The sequence below is a fragment of the Vanacampus margaritifer genome, chromosome 16, assembly GCF_051991255.1.
Source record: "Vanacampus margaritifer isolate UIUO_Vmar chromosome 16, RoL_Vmar_1.0, whole genome shotgun sequence".
NCBI lineage: Eukaryota > Metazoa > Chordata > Actinopteri > Syngnathiformes > Syngnathidae > Vanacampus > Vanacampus margaritifer.
Window position 1 is genome coordinate 6,213,725 of NC_135447.1, and position 23,774 is coordinate 6,237,498.

A 23,774-nucleotide genomic window follows, 5' to 3' on the forward strand; every position below is an offset into this window, starting at 1 on the left:
AATGATGATGACATGTCAAATCGGTAAAGTTACCAAATGAACAATACTGAGCTCTCCAGGAAAAAAAGTAAAAAAATAAAATAAAATAAAAAGTAAAAAAAAAGAAGGAGCCACAGTTACTCACCCACATACAAAAAATAAATTCAATTAAATTAAAATAAAAAAAAAGAGAGAGCAATGATGATGACATGTCAAATCGGTAAAATTACCGAATGAACAATACTGAGCTCTCCAGAAAAAAAAGTAAAAAAAAAAAAAAGAAGGGCCACAGTTCGTTGGTCGTCACAGGATCTTTGCACGCAGAGTTTGCTCATGGGACAGGCGATACGCCACACATCCCAATATTGTGAAACAGTTAGATAAGTAGATTGTTCAGACATTTTTCTATTAGCGTAATCCTGAGTGGTGCACATTTAGGTTGACAAATTAGTTTGCATTTGCTTTGCCTGGAGAAATAGAACTTTTTTTTTTCTTTTCCTGATGCCTGCTTGGGAAAATATGGCGATCCAAACATTGACCCTGCGGGGGGGCCTACATACTAGCATGGAGCCCCGTGCCTTGCCTTCAGTATACTGTACAAAGTGAATCATCTATATAGGCCTCCATATATACCAAGTAAAGCATAAATAAGCCGCGGGGAAGATTCTGTTGCTAAATTAGCGGCCACTGAAGGTCACATTACGGAAGAATGCATAATCAGGCTTGTGCTTAATTCAACACTGACCATCTCAGAGAAACAAGTCAAGTCATTTATTTTCTCTTGGGAAGATTGACTGCCTGCTGCGGTGGAACCATATTACTTATGATATCAAACAATTTAAATAACCCGGGTTTTTATTTTCAAATGGACAACATATACAGAATTAAAGTCATGAATTCATTGCTTCCATTGTTTCTAAAAGGGCAGCACAGCTGCTTTGAGATGACACAAGTCCCTTGGCTCAAGCCAATTACATGTAAACACACTTACACACACACACACACAGACACGCACGCACACCCAATCCCCTTATGTGCGCTCTGCAGCTGTTCCTGTTCACCGGGATATTTGACTGCGGATTTTTGCGTATATTTGACTCAGGCCAGAAGTTTACACCGGTGCGGGAAAAATGAGGTACCTCAAGGAATGTGCTGTATAGGAGTGAGTAACATAAAAAGAACACATTGCATTCATAATATGTATGAAAGTATCCAAACAGGAATTATTTTATTCATTTTATTTATTTATTTTTTTTTTTGGCGGGGGGACAAAAAAAACACAAAAAAAACAAACGGGAATTATTTATTTTATTTTATTTTATTTTATTTTATTTATTTATTTATTTTTATTTTTGGGAGGGGGGACAAAAAAACCACAAAAAAAACAGGATTTTTTTTATTTTTATTTTATTTTATTTATTTATTTATTTATTTATTTTTTATTTTTTGGGGGGGGGGGCAAAAAACCCACAAAAAAAAACAAACAGGAATTATTTAATACTTAACAGATATTGTGTGACTCTATAAAGCATAAATGTAAAAACTATTATAGTCCAAAGATACCTTGCAAAAATTTTACAACCCAATGAAAAAATAGTGCTAAAAAAAAAAGTTAGGCCCAAACTGCAAAGAAAAAAAAGCCTCAAATAATTAGGCCATGTAGAGTTTAGTATCAACCCTCCTTAATTCTCTTCTCACCATCTAATTCATTATCTACACAGAGGAAGAGAGACGACAGCAAAAAAAAAAAAAATCCATAGAAGGGTTAACAACCGAACGAAGTGGCAAAACGCCACTATAATTGTGCATATGTTAGCGTCACACATGAGAACTGCTGGCATAAGTAGCTTCTCGACAACTGGGCAAATAATACTGGCTTGTTGTTTATCCTATCATCTCAATTGTGTCACAATAAAAGCACTGATAGATCTGCATTGCTTGGATTGTGAGTATACGGTACGAGCCAGATGATGTAGTGGACTGTTTGTACAGGGATGTCATCGATTTGCACACTGAAATAAATTGACCTTAGCACTCTCTAGCAGTACAGATAAGCATTTGAATATGAAGACCGACCAATCCTAGTCATTTATTTAATATGCTGTGGCCTTCATTTGATGACTCAATGAAGCATATATTGCGAGGTTCCAGCATATTTGAGGACCTAAACATAAAAAATAAAAAATAAACTCACCAAACTTTGCCCACACTCACATTTTGATGTTTTAAAGCGGTTGTACACGATAGCAAAAAATAAATAAATAAATACATTAGGGGTGGGAATCTTTGAATGTCTCACGATTTGATTCAGATTTTTGGGTCTGCGATTCGATTTAGAATCGATTTTCGATTCAGAATTGATTTTTGATTCAAAATGATTTGATTGACAATGATTTTTCCTTTAATCTATAGACGTGCAAGGAATTGTAACGATCTACTCCAGTCTGACTCGCTAATGCTAATTAGCGCGCTACTCGCGGTACTTTTATCACTCAAAAGAACGGCTCCACGCTGAAAAAAACCCACACATTTTTATTGTAATAACTTGATCGTAACTTTTTCCTTCTACTCTCTAATCTGGCTACAACTTAACAGTGTATTAGACCGCGTGGAACCACACTGCCCCTCAGTGGCCAAACCGGGTACAACATGAACAGCGCTCCAAATAAAGGCACACGCAGACAAAGGCAAGACAGTATAAAATAATTTTAATAAAAATCGATTTTGGGACATTTAAAATCGATTCTGAATCGTACTAAATGAGAATCGTGATTCTTATAAGAATCGATTTTTTTGGGCACACCCCTAAAACACATAAATAATACCTGTTACGTTTGACCTAGGTCTACGGAAATTGGTAGGCATGTGCATCACCCTCAGACGTACAAAAAAAGTCTACGTATCCATACCCTAAAATATACAGGAAGTGAGCTTTGAGTATTTGAATGTACAATTTTGGCTTATTTTTGCATATTTATGAAGGTCATACTTTTGAGCTCTTGTACCACAGATTTCCTTCGATTGACTTCAAACTTGGTCTTTGCTATATGAAGACCCGGGACATTAACGAGGATGAAAATCTTGAGTTTTTGACTCTATGATAGGGGTGGGGCGTCAAATTTTTTTATTCTCAGTTCTACATTTCACCTCAACCTATGAAAATTGGGAAGCATAGGTAACATCTCACAAAATACAAAAAAGTATTTTTGGAACCATATGCTAAAGCCATTTTTATTATTACCTTGGAATAGGAAGTGTCTAATTCTCTTCAAACTTTGGCTGCATCTTCTAAAGATGTTTATGAACGATTTGTATGTTGCGGATAGCTGTTGCCGTGGTGACGCACTGTTTGCAAAGAAAGATGATGGTGTTGTGGAGGGTCTAAACCTGGGTGAAAACTCACGAAGCGTTTGCACACATCTTATATATGTGTGTAAACAATGCCCGCTGATTGCAGCAATATCGAATCAACTGGAAAGTCAATGACTAAATCCAAACAATTGCGTTTAAGGTTGCGTGCAGCCCACCTTGCACGGCCGTGTTTCAGTCTACAGTTTTTTTCTATTCAATCTAATGTGATGTTTTCAGGTCGAGACGGTATACAGTATAGTAGTGTATAAGGAACGATGAATCTGCTCTATTTTCCCTATTTTTCCCTCAGAGATTTTTGTTTTGCATATTGGCACAAAAATGAGGGATATCAAGGAAAACATTTATTGCTCACAGTGATGGCAGGAATTGAATAACACTTGGATAATGCATTAATGTGTTTGGGGAATATTCATAATAATAATAATGAGGAAAGAAGAATGGTGGGGGGGCAATCATTTAGGCCCTTTTATTAGAACATATCAGACATTTGAAAATGCCTTTTCTTTAGTCCTTCCTCGGGTCTCCTGACGGCCTCACGACTCTGGCTGGAAGTGTTCGGCTTAGGTGAACGTATGGGATTTTTTAAATAGATTTTAGGTGAACTAATGAATACACACACGCACATACACATACACAGCCGCATACACAAAAAAAAAGAAAAAAAGAGAGCAATGATGATGACATGTCAAATTGGTAAAATTACCGAATGAACAATACTGAGCTCAAAATGAAAAAAAAGAGAAAAAAAGGGAAAAAAAGGAAAAAAAAATGAAAAAATGAAAAAAATGAAAAAAAATGAAATAATAAAAATAAAAAAATTAAAATGTCTGTAAAAAAAAAAATCGAATGTGCAATGGGGAAATGCTGCGTTGGTTCACTTGTGACTAGATCGACCGGGTATCAACACTCCCGCCCGTTCCCATTTTCACTTATTTGTGGGGAAAGTGTTTGAGCAAGAGAGGCTGTGAGAAGCTTCCAGATAATTAATTTGGAGGGCACTGTGGTCCACTGAACAAGGCCCACCCGTCCCATAATATATGTGCCGTGACAGCACGCTTAACAGGCATCGACTGTCTCCACTAAGGCTCTTGTGGAAGGATCTGTGTGAAAGTTTTATGCTGTAATTCCAAAGGTTCAGACAAAATTGCTATTGGAACGCAAATGGGAGCTCTGCAAGAGAGGCCGGTCCTGATTTGTTGCTTCTTTCACGGGAGGGATTTCATCAATGCTACTCTTGCAACAAGATCAACATTGTGGGACGTTACTAATATTTGTAATTGAAGATTAATGAGTATTAATGTACTGTATGGGTCAACTCGGATGATAAGAAACTTAATGCAAAGGCTCCACAATTAAAACAATTTTTTTTTTTTACAATTAATTTTTTTTTTTTTTTTAAATGGCACGGTCATTATTTTTAACGTAATTGCTGCCGATGTCTATTACTTAAAAACGTATCCGACCGAATTGAGCCAAAACCAATCCCCTATAGTAGACAGCTTGTAAACAAATATTGATGTTTATTGACTGTAGCACAAATTTATTGGTTAGGACTCGCCCCGTAAGATGAAAGGTTTGACAGCAGGTGTGTATCAAAAAATTCAATGAATATGATGAACATGCCTGTAACCTTGGCTGTCAAAGCAGTAAAAAAAAAAGAAAAAAAAGAAGACGACTTATATTTGCTCTTGGTTTTGCAGTTTGACTTTGATCTAATGTTATTTTTAGTACAGTTTATTGTAAATCACAGTGCAAAGTCCAACCTCTGGATTAACTCATTCACTGCCATTGACGGCTATAGACGTCCAAAATTCATTTGAACTATTTCTATTATTTTAATATATTCTTTCCACTTTTGTTAACAAGTGTGTGAAAACCTGGATTTTTTTTATTGTACATTTAGAACAGATATAAAATTTGTGATTAATTGTGAGTTAACTAGTGAAGTCATGCGATTAATTGCAATAAAAAAATTTAATGGCCTGACGCCCCTAATTTTTAATAATATTTTTTCTTTTTATTAAATCGCGTAATTTTTTTTAAATTGTAATTAATCACATTACTTCAATAATTAACTCCCGATTAATCACAAATTTTATATCTGTTCTAAATGTTCTTTTTTTTTTTTAGGTTCTCATACTCTTATTAACAAAAGTGGAAAAAGTGGAAAACTAATAGAAATAGCTCAAATGAATTTTCGACGTCTATAGCCGTCAATGGCAGTGAATGGGTTAAGCTGCAGCAATAAATATTCATTTTACAGGTTTGTCAAGGAAATATAATTCAGAGTAAGAGCCTTTATATATATATATATTTTTTTTTTTAGATGATGTATTGGTATACTATTTTTATATTCTTACAATTTAAATCTAAAATACATACAGTATTTAAGAAGAAAACGAAAATCCAAATCAGCATTCACTCTCAATGTCATGCCACAGCCTTGCCCCTAAAAAAAAGATTGACCCTGTTTGCGATTGATGCCTTTGCTGATTTATTGGCTGCAATGAAGCCGTCGCTCATGATATGCAACATCTATGTCACAGTGGCCTGCAGATGCTGCCCCTGGGACTGACCCAGGGGCAGCATCAGCCAGGAACAAAATGTACAGTAGAAAGTCTGGAGTGGAGCAGCTGCGCTCAGTGTTCTACACTCAAGTGCGTGGGTATAATAATTTATCTTTCCAGCTGAGTGTCTATTAATGCCCAATAGTCTGCTGCTACCCGCTGGCCTTGTGGGGGTCAAATAGTCAAGCTGCATGGCTTCAATATAGGAGACTACACAGCCTCCAAATGGGCCCCAGCAGGGGCGCTTTAATGGCAGTTGCAGTTTTTTTTATTTAATTGAATTATCTTCAGAAAATGGATAGATGAATTATTTATAATTGAAGTGTTAGTTATTTGCTTTTCTGTCAGGACATTTGTTTTGATGAATAATTCTGCTCACCAAAGCTATAATTTGTTTAAAGGAGAAAGTAAAATGCCCTTGACACGCCTATTTGAAAGGGAATGAGAGGATGAGAGGATTGTGATGCGAATCAAGTTGGATGTGTTCACGCTCACGACGGCGCAATGCTACGCTGGGGCCTGCTTGCGCATGTCTGTGAAAATACCAACACAAGGTCTAACCTACCTCAGCTCACAGTTAGATGGCATGTTATGCTTGACTTGTGCTAAGGCACAAAAATAGAACCCAGGGGACATTTCATTTACTCGGTTGTCATTTTTTAGGTAAGATAATTTTTTTTTTTATTGTTTTGTGTCAGTAAGGTGGGGGCTTTAGGACCCAGATGCGGGAAGGCAGAGCAAGGAGGCAGAGGTGCAGTCCAAAAAAGAGGTTTTAATTTCTAATCAAAAAGCTAACTTCAAAGTGCAAAATAAACGGAACTAACAAAACATGAAGCTAAACATGGCAAAACTAACAGCATGACATGGATCCTGATAAGGCAAAAAGGTCAGCGTGACGTGGCGAATGACTTACGACAGTGGCAACAATGAACCGACCCAGACAGGGGGGAGACAACCGACTAGATACACCAACACTAATGACATAACAAGACACACCTGGCTGAGGGCACTGATTGGATGACACATGAGGGTAATGGGGAAAGGTGGACACAATCAGGGATCAGGGTTGACAAAGACACCAAACAAGGAAGGGCAAGTGACCTGAAACGAGAGGAGTCAGACTTTTCACAATAAAACAGGAAATGACAAGACAAGGGGAAAACATAAGGAAAACAGAAGCTAAACATGACAGGGAGTAAACAAGATTGAAAATAAACATGACATTTTGTGTATTAGTATACAACTTATTTCATTTTAGAATGGGAATTAAAATAAGCTATTGACAGCACAATTTATAAAGGTTTTAGTTTGACCCATTGACTGATTATTTTTATTTATTGTGACTTTTTTTCTTCAAAATCAAACAAATTTGCGATTATCCACAGTTAGGTTTGTGTATGCCCCTTAAGGTTCAAATCCACTTGAGAAGTAGACATTCTTCTCCTGAAATTACCTTCCAGAATCCCCTCCACATGTCACCATATGTGCCTTGCCCTAAAAATTAAATCATGTCCATGCATGGCTCATTTAGCAAACCTGATAAGATCACTTGACATACCTGGCTGACACCGTCACGGAGCCTCCCACTGATTTTCTTAATGACTTACTCCTCTGTGCTGCTGTGATTAGCTATGATAGTTGCCTAATCTTGTAACTTTTGGCAGCCGTAAGCTATCTTGTCAATTAAATAACCCACAGCGGAAGATTGGGTCCCACAAGGAATTACTAGTAAATTATTATCCATTTATGGTCTGCTTACAGCTGTGTAATTACACTTGACCGCAGTTCCTCCTACTGTGTGATGCGGGGGATTGCTGAAGTCCACCTCTTTTAATTAGCCTTGATGAGTAAGGCTCAGAAATTTAACCAAAAATGTAGATGAATGCGTGGGAAACGATGCATATTAGACAAACAGCAACCCAACAGACACTGAAGATAGTATTGATTCGGAGCCTTTTTTATTCTTCACTCTGGAAACAGATGGTTAAAAAAATAACCCAATTTGGGTCCAAAAATTCTTTCTGGGTTATTTTGCACAAAACAACCCCCAATATTGGGATGTTTTACATAAAATAACAAAAAAAGAAATTGAGTCCGTTTGTTAAAATAAAATAAATAAATTAATAATAATAATAAAAAAAAGGCCTAAATTGGGATTTATTAATTTATTTGTTTACTTATTCAACCATTTTTGGAGGTTGTTTTATGTAATACTACTAATAATAATAATAATAATAATTAAATGGAACAACCTCTTTTTTTGTGTGGGTTTTTCATTGTGAGGAAAAAAGAAAAGAAAATCGTGTTGTCAGGTTGCCTTGTAGCTATAAATGAGTCCAAGCATAATCCGCTCTTCTTACTACAGTCTTTCTACAGCTAAGGAATGGAATTTGGCTTATTTGAAAAAAAAAAAAAAAACTTGACGTACTAGAAAGAAAAAAATATTTTAGTTTTAATTATCATGAAAATCTAACTCAACACATTTCAAATTGTCCCCAGTGGAATAAACATACACAGAAAAAAAAAACACAATCAAAAACCATCTATTTGTGTTTCAATGCATTTACAATGCTATCAATCCTTTTAATGTAGTTGTCCACCTGCAGTTCCTTGCATCACCAAGCCAAGTCGTACCCGAGCACTTAAAAGCTTTTCAATGCATCTCAAAATATTTATGAATTGAAACACAGTTATTGTTCCTTCAGCAACTGAGTGCTATTGGTGAAGGGCTGTACAAGCCAACCAATGGAGTCATATTTGCAGACTCAAGCAGAGAGTCCATTTGGGCAAGTATTGACTCACTATTAGGAGGATACCTAATGGCACTATAGATTAACAGCCGCTATCGCACCTATTTTAAAATCAGGATTTTGTAATGATGTGTGTGCAACCGTGCATCCCTTTTGTGGATTTGACAACATCACATTCTTCAACTTTTTTAGCTCAACTTGAGGCTCGTTGCCTCGGGTCTTTTTCATATTGTAAATTAATTATTCTTTTGCTGGAATTGTGTTTGGGAGAGTATCCGTGCGTGTGCACGTAGGCGTGCATGCTCCCTGTTATTGCAAAGGAAATGACGGAGCGGGGTATTATTTCCCATCTCGCACCTTCGGACCTCCTATTTTTATGAATTAATTCCATGCTTTTGAAAATGCATGCCCGACGCCAATCATTTGGCTTTGAATTTGAATGATGAGCGATAGAAGACCGAGGTGGCACGAGCGAGGGTGCAATTTCTCAGTGTTTCTTAAAAATAATAAAGGCAACAAAAAAAAACAAATCGGAAAAGCTCCTGCTCTCTAAATTTTAAATACATTGGGCAACCATTGTATTGTTTCCCCATCCTGTGTGTATACAAGCTGCAAGCAGTCACGCGGCTGTTTCCATGGCAATATCTATCTGTGTGAGGAATTCATTAACCCTTTCTCACAGGAGTTCTGTGCAGAAATCCCACATTGAATTCAGATCGGAAATAAGGAGGGGATGCTATGATATTATTTATGAAAGACTACATATTATAATTCCTGGAAGTAGAAGGGAATTCATGTTTGCTTTGGCGCTGGTATTCTTTGTTTCTGTGCCAAGTCGTGTTGTCAGGCTTTGACATTTTCATTTCAAGGACAGCAGAAAAAAAATAAAAAATAAAAAATCCTCTTTCATTGCAAATAACATGACATGTTACGCAAGTTACCCATTTAGCAGTGTCAAAGCAGAATGACCAATCCACGGGGTGGAATAGAAAGAAAAAGAGAAACGTTCAAGACAGATTCGGATTGCAGATTCATATTAGTGTTTGTCCATCATCAGTAGCGAGTTAGTATCTGGGGTTGCACCATACTTTAGCTTGAAGTGGGTGTGGCCTATAGTGAGTGATGTCATAACCACATGGTTATTGGAATGGAATGGAATATCTTTATTGTCAATACAGAGCAACACAATTTCACTCACAGCAACAAGATCAACCCGTCTAAGAATTTATTATTATTATTTTTTTATTTTTTTTTTTTAATTCATTTAAGAAAAATTTTATGAAAATCAATGACCAACAGAGGAAGACAGGACAGAAAGGCATTTTGGTGCTCACTAAAAAGCTCCCCAAGATGCATACAAATACAATATAATCTCGTCCTTGCCTTTTGTCTCCACTCCTCAACGCCGAAATTCCTGACAGATGGGGCAGCAGTGCTCGTGCTGGAGACTGGTGAGTTTCTTCACATTAAAAATAAACACAGCTCACTTTCCTGTGTACATTCATCTTTTATCATTATTATGAAATTATTATAGACTTCCCTCTATTGTAGCAGCTAGGTCAAATATGGGCAGCAGGTCAAAGTGGGCCTCTGAGTGGCCTCTTCAATCTAAAAACAGTTGGGTCAAAAATATGGGTTATGGGTCAAATCGACCCAAGTAGAGGATAGGTGCATTTTTTTTTACCCATAGTTGGGTTATTTATGAGCCAACTGTTTTTAGAATGTAATATCTCCCCCTCAGAAAAAGAGAAAGAAACGAAAAAACAAAATATGGATTTCCTCCCAAAAAAGGTTTACACAACATAAATAATTTAAAAAAAATACTCTTTTTTCGTCTTCCTCTTTCTTTTTTTTTTTATAAATCCAAACACTGATAAGCATTCGGTAAAAAAAATTTCCATGCAAAACGGGGAGCAAATGTGGGGAAAAAAATCCTGCATAAAACGACCCCTCCCCCAATTTTTTTTTTAACTATTGAAAAAAAAAAAAAAAAAAGCAAATATGCAAAGTTGCGGGTTCCAAACTGCACATATTTATTGACTGTAGTTTTAAATTGTAATATCACCACTCACCACTAGATGGCATTATTTGGAATGATATGCATGAAAAAAGTAACTAGTAAATAATCGTAAACAAATAGTAAATAATTCTGTGCCTTTGTACATTTGTGCCATCCTTTAATAAGAAATGTATTATGAAAAATTGAATATCTTAAGCGCACGTATTAAGCATTTTTGTCACTAGGAAGCGTGTGGTCTTATGTGGCCCCTGAGTACCACTAATGGAAAAACTGTGGCCCCGTCCAGCATTTAAGTTACCCATCCCTGAGCTAGGCTGTCAACCACGTATGTTGTAATCTTCTTCTTGGAATTCTTCTTCACCATCAACGATGCCTTTGTGTGGTGACATCACCCACAAAAAAAATCCTTTTGATGCTGAAGTGACTTCAGACGAACATTTTTCCAGGAAAGAAATGGGGTAAAAAATCCAAATGGTAGGACCTCGAGGATGTCTAACTTCCTGGTTCCACCGTAACAGCAAAGAAATACAAAAGTGAGAATCGCATGTTACATGCTATGACACATCTAACCTTTACTTTGGCTGATTAGTTTGATCCAGAGAACACAAGCTGCTCATGCCATCATTATTGATTCTTTAGAAGAAAAAGAAATGGTCTAGTTTGATTTAGTCTAGTTCTGATTTCCGTCAAGGGCCAACACTTCATGGTCAATCAGGACATACTCATTAATTTGCAATTACATTGGAACAGTGGTACTGGGCATTATGAGCAATCAGACTCCAGAGTTGAACAATCGAGCATGAAAACTATGTAGTAAATGTTGAAGCGCTGCATCTGTCATTTTTATGATTCTATTTAATGGTCACAGATGGATGTAATTCATGCCACTCTCGGGTTATAAATAATAAATAGAATTTCCATCAGACATCCTGGAGTATACGTAGTAGACATTTTTTGATCAATAGTAGGTAGGATATATATGATGCATCATTCCGGCTGTTTATGTGATTTGCATGATGATGCGATATGATATTCGGCAACATCAGAGCAACTTTTCCAGCCGGTCTGTTGTGAGCTTTGAGAGAAACCCGTATGAACTTCTCCCAGCTATTTGCGACATTGCATTGCGGTTCTTTAACAAGCAAAACCTCAGCAGCACTCTGAGTGGGCTTCCTTTGGTAGCATAGCAACAATTGCTGGGAGCCTGCTTGGAGGCGGTGCTTCGGAGCTGTTCGAAGCCTCTGATCTCATCATCATGCCAATGAGTGGCGCGATATACATTGTGGTTGAACCTTCATTTTTTTCCACCAAGTGTTTTTATTTTTATTTTTTATTTTTTATTTTTTATTTTTTATTTTTATTTTTATTTTTATTTTTATTTTCTTATTTTTATTTTTATTTTTATTTTTATTTTTATTTTTATTTTTATTTTTATTTTTATTTTTATTTTTATTTTTATTTTTTATTTTTTATTTTTTATTTTTTATTTATTTTTTTATTTTTTTATTTTTATTTTTATTTTTATTTTTTTATTATTATTATTTTTATTTTTTTATTTTTTTTTATATATATATATATATATTTTTTTTATTATTTTTAAAAAAAATCTGGAGAGCTCAGTATTGTTCATTTGGTAATTTTACCGATTTGACATGTCTTGCTTAGTCTGAAGGCTGCACTGACTTTGACCGATATGTCCACAGTAGAAGAAACAAAGAAGAATGTGGCATTGTTAAATGCAAATAAAAATAATAATAAAATGCAAATAAAAAGATCATTCAGCCGCAGCTTAAGCTCTCATTGACGAAACCATATATATATATATATATATATATATATATATATATATATATATAATGTGCCCTTGCAGTGTGTAAGTTGTTTCCATACCAACATCACAAATGCACAGTCCCATCAACTAGTCAATTAAACATATTATGTTTCCTAGAGACGACTAGGTTGACTGACAGACGTAAATAGCAAAAGGAAAGCCAATGGCTGGAAGGCACCAATGCATTAACCATGTGATACTATTTTTATCAGAGGAACAAGGTCGACCCAGTAACTCACATGTGTTACGCAACATGTGAATGAAGCAAAGTAGGAGTGTCTTATAAATGCTAATTATAAATCATGACTTATAAATGGAAGTACCAATAAAGTATCAATCAGTGACCAGGTACACCGCAAACATACTTGTGCGTTATACTCAGGTACGATTACGGTTGTATAGTTTATTAAAATTAGAGTTTAGACTGACACCTGAAATCCCCGTTCCCTATGTTGAATTTCTTTTGGCGGTTAACAAATACCATTGGTGTGCAGGTGTTCACTTCCTAAAGGGGGTGCTAATGCACCAAAAGAAAGTAGTAGAAAAAGAAGAAGAAGATTTTACCGTTGGCCACAATGCTACACGGTATTATAGTGAAATTAAGCCATTTTAAACTAAAAAGAAAAACGATTCCATAGGTAGAAGCGGGCGTTTCGAATCAAACCGTATACCTTTGCTGCCGTCAACACGGGGTGGGTTGGGAAATTCACTCTGATTTCCCAACACCGCTCTGAAAGTGTGTGTGTCGGGAGAGGCAGAGGGCACTCCCGTTCCATTATTTTCTGAATGCAGCCCATGTTATAAACCAATCAGCAGCTCGTGCTTGAACTGTTTCCATCAGTACAGCCCGGCTCACTGAGCTCTGGCACTTTTTCTTTTTTTTTTCGGGCACTCTGAATAACTGAACGGCATATTTAGACATTGCTCTGTGTTTCCAAATGGTTGGAGTGAAACTTTCCAAACGCACCCATAATTTGGGAACAATAATTTTGGGTATGAGTCTGATTGGTACCATTTTTGGGTCTGGGTTTTGGTAAAACGAATACTGCGGAGTGACTTAAATGATTTTTCTTCTTCATAATGCATTTTTTTAAATTGTGCGATTTCTATTCCTGAGCGATTTATAATTCGGAAAATACCGTAATACTTTAGTTGTCATTTGGAAGTATTTAGGGATGCAGTCTTTGCCATTAATGTCCGACCAGCTGTACTTTGTTAACACGTCATCATTTGTCAGTCATGAGAATAAAGTAAATGCATTAAATAAGAAAGTCAATTTCAGTTTGACTCTGTTTTGGGTTTGTGGATGAAAACTAGAGTTTGAACTCATTCACTGCCATAAGTTAATAAAAAAAAAAGATTATTAAAAATTAGGGGCGATAGGCGAATACAATTTTTAATTGTAATTAATCACATGACTTCACTCGTTAACTCACGATTAATCACAATTTTTTTTTTATCTGTTCTGAAGTTACCCCCCAAAAATTCTAGGTATTCATACTCGTGTTAACAAAAGTGGAAAAAAAATGTTAAACTAATAGAAATAGTTTAAATGAATTTTTGACGTTTATAGCCGTCAATGGCAGTGAATGAGTTAATGACCACAACTAGTTGTACATGAATGGACAATAAAAGAGTTTCAACCTTTGCAATAATGCGTCCTTTTACTGTCGACTAAAAAAAAAAAAAAGGTGAATTTTGTTGTACATATACATAACCAAGCTTTCTATAAGCACCGTTATTTTACTTGTTTAACACGAAAGGGCTAAAAAAAAAATCGGAGCACCTCTCAGTGTGATGCAGTGCAGTAATTCGAACTAAGTATTGATGTACAGTAACTTCCATAAACTGCTCCTCCCTTGGGTGACATTATACCAAACTGCAGGCTTTTACCCAGATTTGAATCACAACAACGTAATACCTTTAATGCATCAAAGCAGCAATAGCGTCCTCAACCCTGCGCTTTTACAAACTTGGTCTGTATCGGAAATCACAACTTCTCAAACTCTGAGAAGCACAAAGCCACACAAGTAGGGGAGAACGCGCAATTTTTTTTTTTTTTTTGCTGATATGTCACAGTTGATGAAAATTGTAGCTCGTGGACAGAGGATTGCGTATGGATTCTCGTTTTGGCAACAGATGACATCTATTTGAAAACATAAAACGTGATGAGGGTGAGTACGCTGATGAAGCACAAGTAGGATGTGCCAGAGGTCCCGGGCACTTCTTATTGTGAAGCGCCCCCCCCCCCCCCCCGCCCCAACAAAATGCTTTTGTCCCACTGACACCACAATGTTGACAGTAGCGGGTCTATTCATTTAAATGAGCCTTTGCGCATAGCCTTCGAATCACCTCAACTGCATCAGTGCCGGATGGGGTTGCTTAGCAACTGGACAGCAAAGCGATCCCAGAAGAAAACCTCCTCCTCTGTATAAAACACAAGCTCGTATGCTACTTGAATGGTGATGTGCGCTTTGCTTGTTAGCCGTTTCCACAAAAGGTTTTGGTGTTTACACCACCTGTGCCCGTGTCTAAAAAATAGAAATAAATCATCCAAACCGGTGTTGGTTGTGGGCGCCATGCGTAAAGCGCATCGTAGTCGGAGGGGCTGGGGGGTGGGGGGGGGGGTGTTTTGGGCGGGATTTCATTTTATATGACAAAAGTGGAAGCAACGTGGTTGAACAAACACACACAGACACGCGCACCACGCACGCTATATGTTTCACAGATGAGCGCATGAGAGGACTGTCGCTAAGGAATTCACCTCAGGTGTCCGCCTCCTCTTTTCTTTCTCCCCTCCAACCGGATATTTATTTTCATTTCAGAACTTTTAAAATTGATGAGAGGTGTAGAAAAAAATATATATTGGGCGCTCCTTATGTCTTTGGTTGCTCGTATCTCTGTGACTTGTCTAGCGGTTCGAGGAGGAGACAAGTGCATGAGTGAAACCGGTGTCCAAACGCCATTTCAGGCTGGACCTTCACGGGAGGGAGACAAGTGGACTTTTCGAATAGCTTCGCATCTCTGAGGGGAAACTCTAATACACGCGTTGTCATATTAGGGGCATTTCTTTTCCATGAGAGCAGATCTCTGACGTCTGCATCAGATATTAACCCCCCCCCTCCTCCTCCTTCCCAATGTGCATTTTCCCCTCAGTGACTTTGCGCTGATCTCCATCATCATCTGCAGCAGCGACAAGAGGGGAAAGCAGCGAATGAAGATTTCTTTTTTTCTTTTTTGGAGTCCACCGCTCCCAGCTGAAAGAAATCCAGGTTCAACCACAGCACGTCCGCTTCCCGTAGCACGCCGCTGCAGCTGCAACCATGCCTCTTGTGCACACTTGGACCGGGAAATTTCATCCACCGATTTGAGACTACTTTCTGTTTGATTGTCGACATCGTAGCCATCGCGTTTTGACATTTTTTAATTGAGTGGCGTGCGCTTGTTTTTCCCAGCAAGATGTCCGATCTGTTGGTGTTGGTCGAGGGGCTCTGTGACCTGCACGGATTTCCATAGCGGGGGCCAATTATTAATATTTTTGACACCGAGAAGCCTACTTGAAGACGTCGCATGCGTAGATGTAGGCTAGTTTACTCGACATTCTACTCCCATTGCCCGTTTTTAGTTTGTGCATTTGCCGGAGGGACCACTGGACTGGTTGGATTATAGATACTAGAAATAAGGATTTGTGGAGATGTTGGGTCGTCAAGAAGATAAATTATGTGGAATTTTCTCTGCTCTGGCGGCTTTGTCCTTCGCATGCTTTATTCAAAGGTAAGAAAAACGTCGCCTGGGTAAAACCTTTCCCACCAATTGATGTGATTATCGGTCAATAAGAGGCTGAGATGTGACAAATCGCATGAAAGGGGTGCCCAGGCCTTGGGTTCCATGCGCTCTATTAGACGCCGCTGTAGCGCGCGCGCCATGTGTCCACCTCCTCGATACCCAAATGCAATATTCATAATTGCGTGCGTTATGGCTGCCACCTAAAGAGGGAGACCTCAGCAGGAGGCTGCAGGAGGTGCTGATTAGTTGATTGAATCAGTCTGATTATTTGATTGACGTGAGTAAGAAAATCAGTTTGATATCTAACTTCAAAGTCCCCAGTAAACATTGCTGCATCTTTATTTCCATATTATGATTTGCTGTGATATGAATCAATCACAAATAGGTGAATCACCCCCATTGGTCATCCTCCACTTCAGTTAAGAGGGCACTGTTTTGGATTTCAATTAAATATCCTCTCTCTTTGCCTTAAAGTGTTTCCATTGAGTCACATGGAAGAGCATAATCACAGCAGGCAGAATCCCCCTCGACAAATAATTTTGTCGTTAAAAGCAGTGATGTAGTGTGCATCCCTTGTGGCCTGCTCTTTTTTTCCTTGTCTGCATTCACCCACAGCCTCAAGAATCATCTCAAGGCTCATTTCTGACATTTCTACTAGAGTATACCAAAAAATTTGTAACAATTAAAAAAATAAATAATAAAAAAGACAGTTGGGCAATCTTGTCAGGTGTCATTCAACTCCCTCTTGTAATGATGCCCTTCGGGTGTCCAACCTACAAGTTCTGTGTGAACAGCTGCACTTTCTATATGAGCTTAATTGAGCAGCGTATCGGATGTTTTTGTTTTACCCCCCCATCTCATCCCCTTGTAGCAAAATCACATTCCATACCCTTTGGAGTTGCCTTTTAGGTGCTGCAGGTCATGGCAACAATGTTAACCCTCCTATTGTGTTGCGCGTCAGATTGAAATTTCATGGTAAAATAAGGTCTTTTTTTGGCATGAAACATCTGCTAAACTCAAAATCAACACGCTTAGTTAATGATTTTTTTTTTTAAAAATTGTTTTATTATTTACTCTTTAGAAAAGGAGTGACCAAACGTTTGCTTATAAGCGGCACATTCAGAAAAATTGAAGTTTAATTTATCAAGCACACCAAAATCAGTCAATATTGTTTATATTGCAAAGTTTTTTAACAATCTGTGGCCCGAACAGCTTTCCAAGGCAAATTGTGTAGGATTTTACAAGATTTTGGGGTAGTCAGATACCCTGTAACCTACTACAAAATATCTGCCCCTGCACTGAACGGCAGCCAAATCCCATCTCTAATGCATAAACAAAAAAACAAACAGTTTGGTAATCAATTAAGTGATACGTTCACAATTTTTGCAGAAAGTGGATACAAAACATTAAAAATTAGTTATCTTTATTCACCACAGTGATATGAAGAGAAATGTTGTTACTTGTTTAATTGGAAACAATTCATTTGCATGATTGAAAAAGCTCTACAGTATATAAAACAAATTTTCAGTAGCAAATATCATTTTGGGTATATTTTGCGGACTGCTTAAAATGGTTGTTGGACCACAAATGGCCCTCGTGCCACCTCTGCTTTAGCGTGATTAAACATGCCCGGAAGTTCCGGAGCAATATTGTTATTCCTGAGAAACGACGTAACGGGGGAGTGTTAAAGATGTCAGTCAGACTAGTGCTGACTAAATGATGCTCCCGGGGACAGTCTGTCTACATGCTCCGGCCAAGCGAACCTGTGTCTCGACAGCATCGCGTGAAGCGAATTTTGTAACCCTGCATGAGATTATGCAAATACACCCTCATGACTGGAACATTTACTATTTTGGATGACCTGCTTCCATGAAATCCTAGACAGCTGCATATTCATTGCTTGAACCCATGACATAAATATACATAATAGTGTGCCTGTTATGGATATGGTAGAGTGCAGATTCAACCCTCACTCTTCCCTCCAACCACTCCTTTAGGCAGATACAGAACTCTCCATTCTACCTGTTGCTTTGTTGGTGTATATTTCTTCACAATCATTTCATTCTTCATATTTCCTTCTATTGTAAGTTGCCATTTAAAGAGTTAACCCTAATCTTATTTATCTTATGAAGATATTTATCAAAATTATTTATAGCATGACTCTGCCCCACTGCACATAGCAAAATTCTGAACGATGCGCTTGTGTAAGAAGTGGAAATACTGCACCCCGACTTCAACCCCATCACGTACCTCTAGAACAGAGTTTGTGAACCAGGCCCTCAGTGACCTTTGACCTCACAAACTTTTGGATAAATAGTAGACAACAATTTCTGTATACATTAAAATGGTCTTAATTGCCATGAAATTAATGGCTATTTTCTATTATCTTTTTTTCAAATTTGTTCATAAAATATCAGAGGTGGGCATGTAATTGACTGGAATTGATTATTGATGGAAGTGCCCACCTTTTGGCGTGTGATTCAGCACTTTCAGCGAATTCTTGGTAATACAAAGTTTCACAAAAATACACGTACTGAAACGGACCGTGTGTACACACCGCGATCGACAGAAATAATCGGTGCTCAGTCTGTGCATTTTTTCAAGGCTTTGCATTATGAAGCATTCGCTACAGCACGCACATGCCAAAAGGTGGGCACTTCCATCAATCATCAATTTTCAGCTATTTTCTATTATCTTTTTTTCAAATTTGTTCATAAAATATCAGAGGTGGGCATGTAATTGACTGGAATTGATTATTGATGGAAGTGCCCACCTTTTGGCGTGTGCTTCAGCACTTTCAGCGAATTCTTGGTAATACGAAGTTTCACAAAAATACACGGACTGAAAAGGACCGTGTGTACTCACCGCGATCAGTCTGTGCATTTTTTCAAGGCTTTGCATTATCAAGCATTCGCTACAGTACGCACACGCCAAAAGGTGGGCACTTCCATCAATCATCAATTCCAGTCACTGACAATGCTCCTTTCTGTAAAAAAAAAAAATATATATATATATATATATATATATATGTTTTATAGAATACACAATACAATTAAGTAAAGTAAATACGCAAAAATGAAACTAAGAATCCAGTGACCACAAAAGGTCTCAATCAAAATATGTGGTCGTAGATCTAAATGGGCACCTGTCGGACATGTATGTGTTTATTTCCTGATTGTAAATTAGCCACAAGAGGTCGGCTGCCGTCGCAAGTAACGATAGTTTGAAATAAGACCAGATATTGACCCAATATCAGTACTCGCCCATCCCTAATAATTTGTCTTTAAAACCAGTCAGTGAGAGTATTTTTCTCCATTCAAGAGTCACAGAGGCGTAAAGCCACAAAATAAATGCCTACATCGCTAACATTCAGATTTAAGCCCTCTGTAAATACATATTTTTCATGTATGTTTTCTGCCCACAGCTCCACTGGAAGCATCGGAATGTCTGTGGCCAAGACCACCGTGGACAAGTTGCTGAAGGGATATGACATCCGTTTAAGGCCTGATTTTGGAGGTAGGTGTTTGACCGGCCACAACGGGGGTTCAAGCTCTTTTCGATCAAGTGGATTTCCAAGTCAAAGTTTCCGTGCAGCGTAATCTATGAGTCACTCCTCTGAGAGTCTGTCCAAGAGCTTGCCTGTGGCAAAACATAGCTTTGATGTGATTACAACCATGTCATTATCATGCATCTGTTCACATATCGAAGATGACTGCCCTAGAAAAGTGGGGCAAACATGGAGATGAGCTCTTACCCACACAATAAGCTATTATAAAATAATACAATGTATAAGTCCTCACAATGAAATTTATGTACAAATTTAGGTTATGTCATTGCTGTCAGAATGAAATTCTGATGATGAGCAGCTTTATTGTAGTATTCTATAAGTGTACCTTATATTTTCTTTTGTATACATACATAAAAAATGGCTTTGCATAATTCATCAAAAAATAGGGAATTTTCTACCCAAGAAAAAAAAAACACTCAAAAAACAGTTGGGTCAAACTTAACTCAAATTGGGTCAAAAAGGGACCGACAAATGAATAAATAAAAAAATAAAAATAAAACATGGGGTTGCTTTGGGAGTTATTAATTTAATTCTACCCAACGTTTTGGATTACATGACTTCTAAAAAGTGTGGCCAATTTATTTTCTACACAATTAAATTAGGTTACTCAATTAACACAAAAAGTTGGATCAAATGAATAACCCACAAAACAAACAAAAAATAATTGGGTTGCTTTGAGGATTATTAATTTAGTTTGACCCACCTTTTTGATTTAAGTAACTCAAAAATGCCATTCATTTTTGACCCAATTCAATTTGGTTATTTAATTAACCCCAACAATTTGGGTTAAATGAATAACCAACAAAACAACACAAAAACAAGGGTTGCTTTGTGGGTTTATAAAATAATTTGATCCAACTTTTTGGGTTAAATAACTCAAAAAGTTGGGTCAGTTAATTTTTGACCTAATTCAATTGGGTTCCTCAATAATCCCCAAAATTTGCCTCAAAGGAATAAATCAATCCAATTTGTTTAGGCTGTTGTGTGGGTGATTAATTTAATTTGGGTTAAATAACTCCAAAAGTTATGTCGGTCAATTTTTGACCAATTGTTTTTTTTTTTTTGAGTGTTAAAGTAGTACAGTACTGTATATAGTCAATGTCCAATAGGAATACAACTTCGGTGTTCCTTTAAGTAGCAAAAGTCTGTTTTGCATTTAGCGCTTTTAAAAATCAAACAGTGGTGCAAAGCAGAGTTTTCATTAAAAGGACATGTTAATGAAGTGTGATGTTAATTAAATGAGTGTAAGGAATGCAATAGTCTGTGGTTCGCCACTTAAATTTACAACAGCGTTGCCTGGCCAGAAATGAATGTACAGTAACTGGGAACATAGCATCAAGATAAAGCTCATAGTGCTTTCAAATTTTATCATCATGCATGTTCTGCCGCATTAATTTAATTTTAATGTCTCGCTGCTAAACAAGTTTATTGAATCCTTCTGTTGCTTAGATCACAAGTCTCTGTGTGCACATCTTATTTTAATTGCTTCCAAACATATTAATTGAGAAAGTATTTATGTTAAAGGAAGTGAGAAATGACAGAATTGATATTCAACAAATGATGCTTTCAAGTGTAGCGTGATGATTTTCAGCCGTATTATTAAATGTTTGCAAGATTAGATGATGATGGTCATGTGCAAAATGTGCCTGTTTTTTTTTTTTGTTTTTTTTCCTGGTTATGGTGTCTACTGTAAGATGTAATTGAAGTGCTCAATGGAACTGAACTGTTAGCTTCCGGAAAATGTCATGTGATATAGATGCGGACATAAATGCTCTTGGCTTCCCAACATCTCTGAGACATTAGTGGGTAGGAAGCACTGATGGGCATTTCGGTCATTGTAAGTGATGTGATGTGATCTCCGTAGAGCTACATTGTTATGCTAGTCGCGCTTCTGGCTGAACGGTTTTCAGTGCGATCACTTGTCCTTTGATATGCAACGCAAAGTAATCCAAAATGTAAGATAGCAATTGTGTGAGGCCTTTCATCTGAACACAACGTTACAAGTACAAGCAGTCAGCATTGACCTGCTTAAAACCACTGGATGCTGCAGCTTGATTGGGAGGCTATAGCAGGCACGTTCGTCGGCACAAATGAGCTAAATCAGGCTCATTTTTTGGGGGGAACACTTTTGCAGATCTGATTAGTAAGGTTCTAACATTTGTTTACATTAACAGAATGTCAGTGTGTACTGCACATATTTACAAATATAGGAGGAATTCAATTTGGAAACAAAAAATGTAGAGCTCATCTCTCATTTCCAACCTTTGTTTTCAATCTGTCTGCCTGCGCCTCGATCAAATGCGCCAATATCGCTTGACACCATCTGCACTACCTGTCGATGGAAGTAAAGCCCCAAGACTTTAAATTCCTGAATTCCCATTTTGCTGTACTCATTATTTTAATCATACACGTCACTTGTTTGCAGTGCCATGAAAGTGTATGTGCCTAAATGTGTTAGCTTAATTTTAGCCACTCCGAAAATAAGTAACTACTGAAGTTATGTGTTGAGTGTGGTCATACATGTTTTATTTCATATATTGCACTTATCTAGAACAAATTATTAAATAATAGCAGAATCAGCAATACATCATAACTAGTGGTGCAACGGATCACAAAAGTCACTGTTCGGATCGGATCACGGATTTGAGTCATGGATCGGATCGTTTTTTGGATCAGCCAAAAAACAAAACAAAACAAAAAAAAGATAAATACTGTAGTACTTTGTCTTTATTTTCTAATGCGCTTTTCCCATTAAATAAAAATAAAATCAATTCAAAATGTCTAATATAGCCGTGTAGGATTTAGTGTCTTCATTTATTTTGTAAAACGCCTTTTCCCATTTAAAACAAAATAAAATAAAAATCAATACAAAATGTCTAATATAGCCATTTAGGATTTAGGAACACAACTTTTAATATCCCACAGGATATTGGCCGGGTTGGTTTCAACCGCCTTTGATGGTCTCTGCTATCTTAATTTTGGGACCTCGATTCCATATTTGGATCTTCCGGTACACTATTCTTGCTACTTGGTTATGCCGTTCCATGTATTTTACACCCTGCTGTGATATGCTTCACTGCCATGATTACAGTAGTGCCTCCATGTTGCCTTTCATTTAAGCCTTTTCTAGGGACTAGTCAGTTTTTTCGATGTCAGCCATTTCTTCAATTTGTCTCTCTATGACTGTCCATCTGGCTCCTTCTTCTTACTGGGCTTCTGCTGCCTGAGGCATTCGCTAAGCACGTCATCCGTCGAGGCATCTTCTTGATGTTGTTTCATTCTTTATAGTGCCTATGACGCTCACAAGTCCACCGAACCCTTCTTTACTTTTTTTGTAGAGCTTCAGGATGCTGAATTTTGGGTGGACATATCTTGTCTTGATATCAGTGGCTCGCATCTCTTCTAATGTCCAGGGTATCATGCCAGCCATGTATCTGATTACATGGTGTTAATGACCTGGACATTGTGACTGTAGGATTAAGTAGAGGCGAGCACTTTCGTCAATCGTCAATTTCCATCAATGACGATGCCTACCTTTGCGCAATAACACAAAGCCACGAAGAAATACACAGACTCGGCACCGACTGAAGCAGGTGTGCATCCGTCGATCCAGGTGAGTACAGACAGTCCCTCTCATTCCGTGTATTTTTCGAGACTTTGCGTCATAAAGCCTTCGCTGAAAATGCATAAGCACTCGACGAAAGGTGTGCATCGTCATTGACAGAAATTGATGATTGACAGAAGTGCCCACCTTTGTTAAGTGGATATTTATGAAAGTGGTGACCCATCAAATATATGTGAATGTGTTATGTTAAGTAATACAATTTATGATCTAGCTTAGTTTCATACAATATCACTTAACTCTTTGACTGCCAAAAACGTTAAATAACGTTTAGTAAAA

The 23,774-nt window shown here is 37.4% G+C and overlaps 1 protein-coding gene across 4 annotated transcripts in view; it reads left to right on the forward strand.

Annotated features, from left to right (window-relative positions):
- gabrb4 (gamma-aminobutyric acid type A receptor subunit beta4) overlaps positions 1 to 23,774 on the forward strand; it is a 103,571-nt gene that overhangs the window by 34,293 nt on the left and 45,504 nt on the right. For 2 of the 4 annotated variants that reach the window (XM_077545701.1, XM_077545703.1), the window contains exons 1-2: positions 15,256 to 16,293; positions 19,730 to 19,821. In XM_077545701.1, the coding sequence (XP_077401827.1) occupies positions 16,214 to 16,293; positions 19,730 to 19,821 (172 nt within the window). In that variant the 5' untranslated portion in view covers positions 15,256 to 16,213. Of the gene's footprint in view, positions 1 to 15,255; positions 16,294 to 19,729; positions 19,822 to 23,774 lie in introns of those variants that run through there. The other 2 variants (XM_077545700.1, XM_077545702.1) reach the window with 1 other exon arrangement.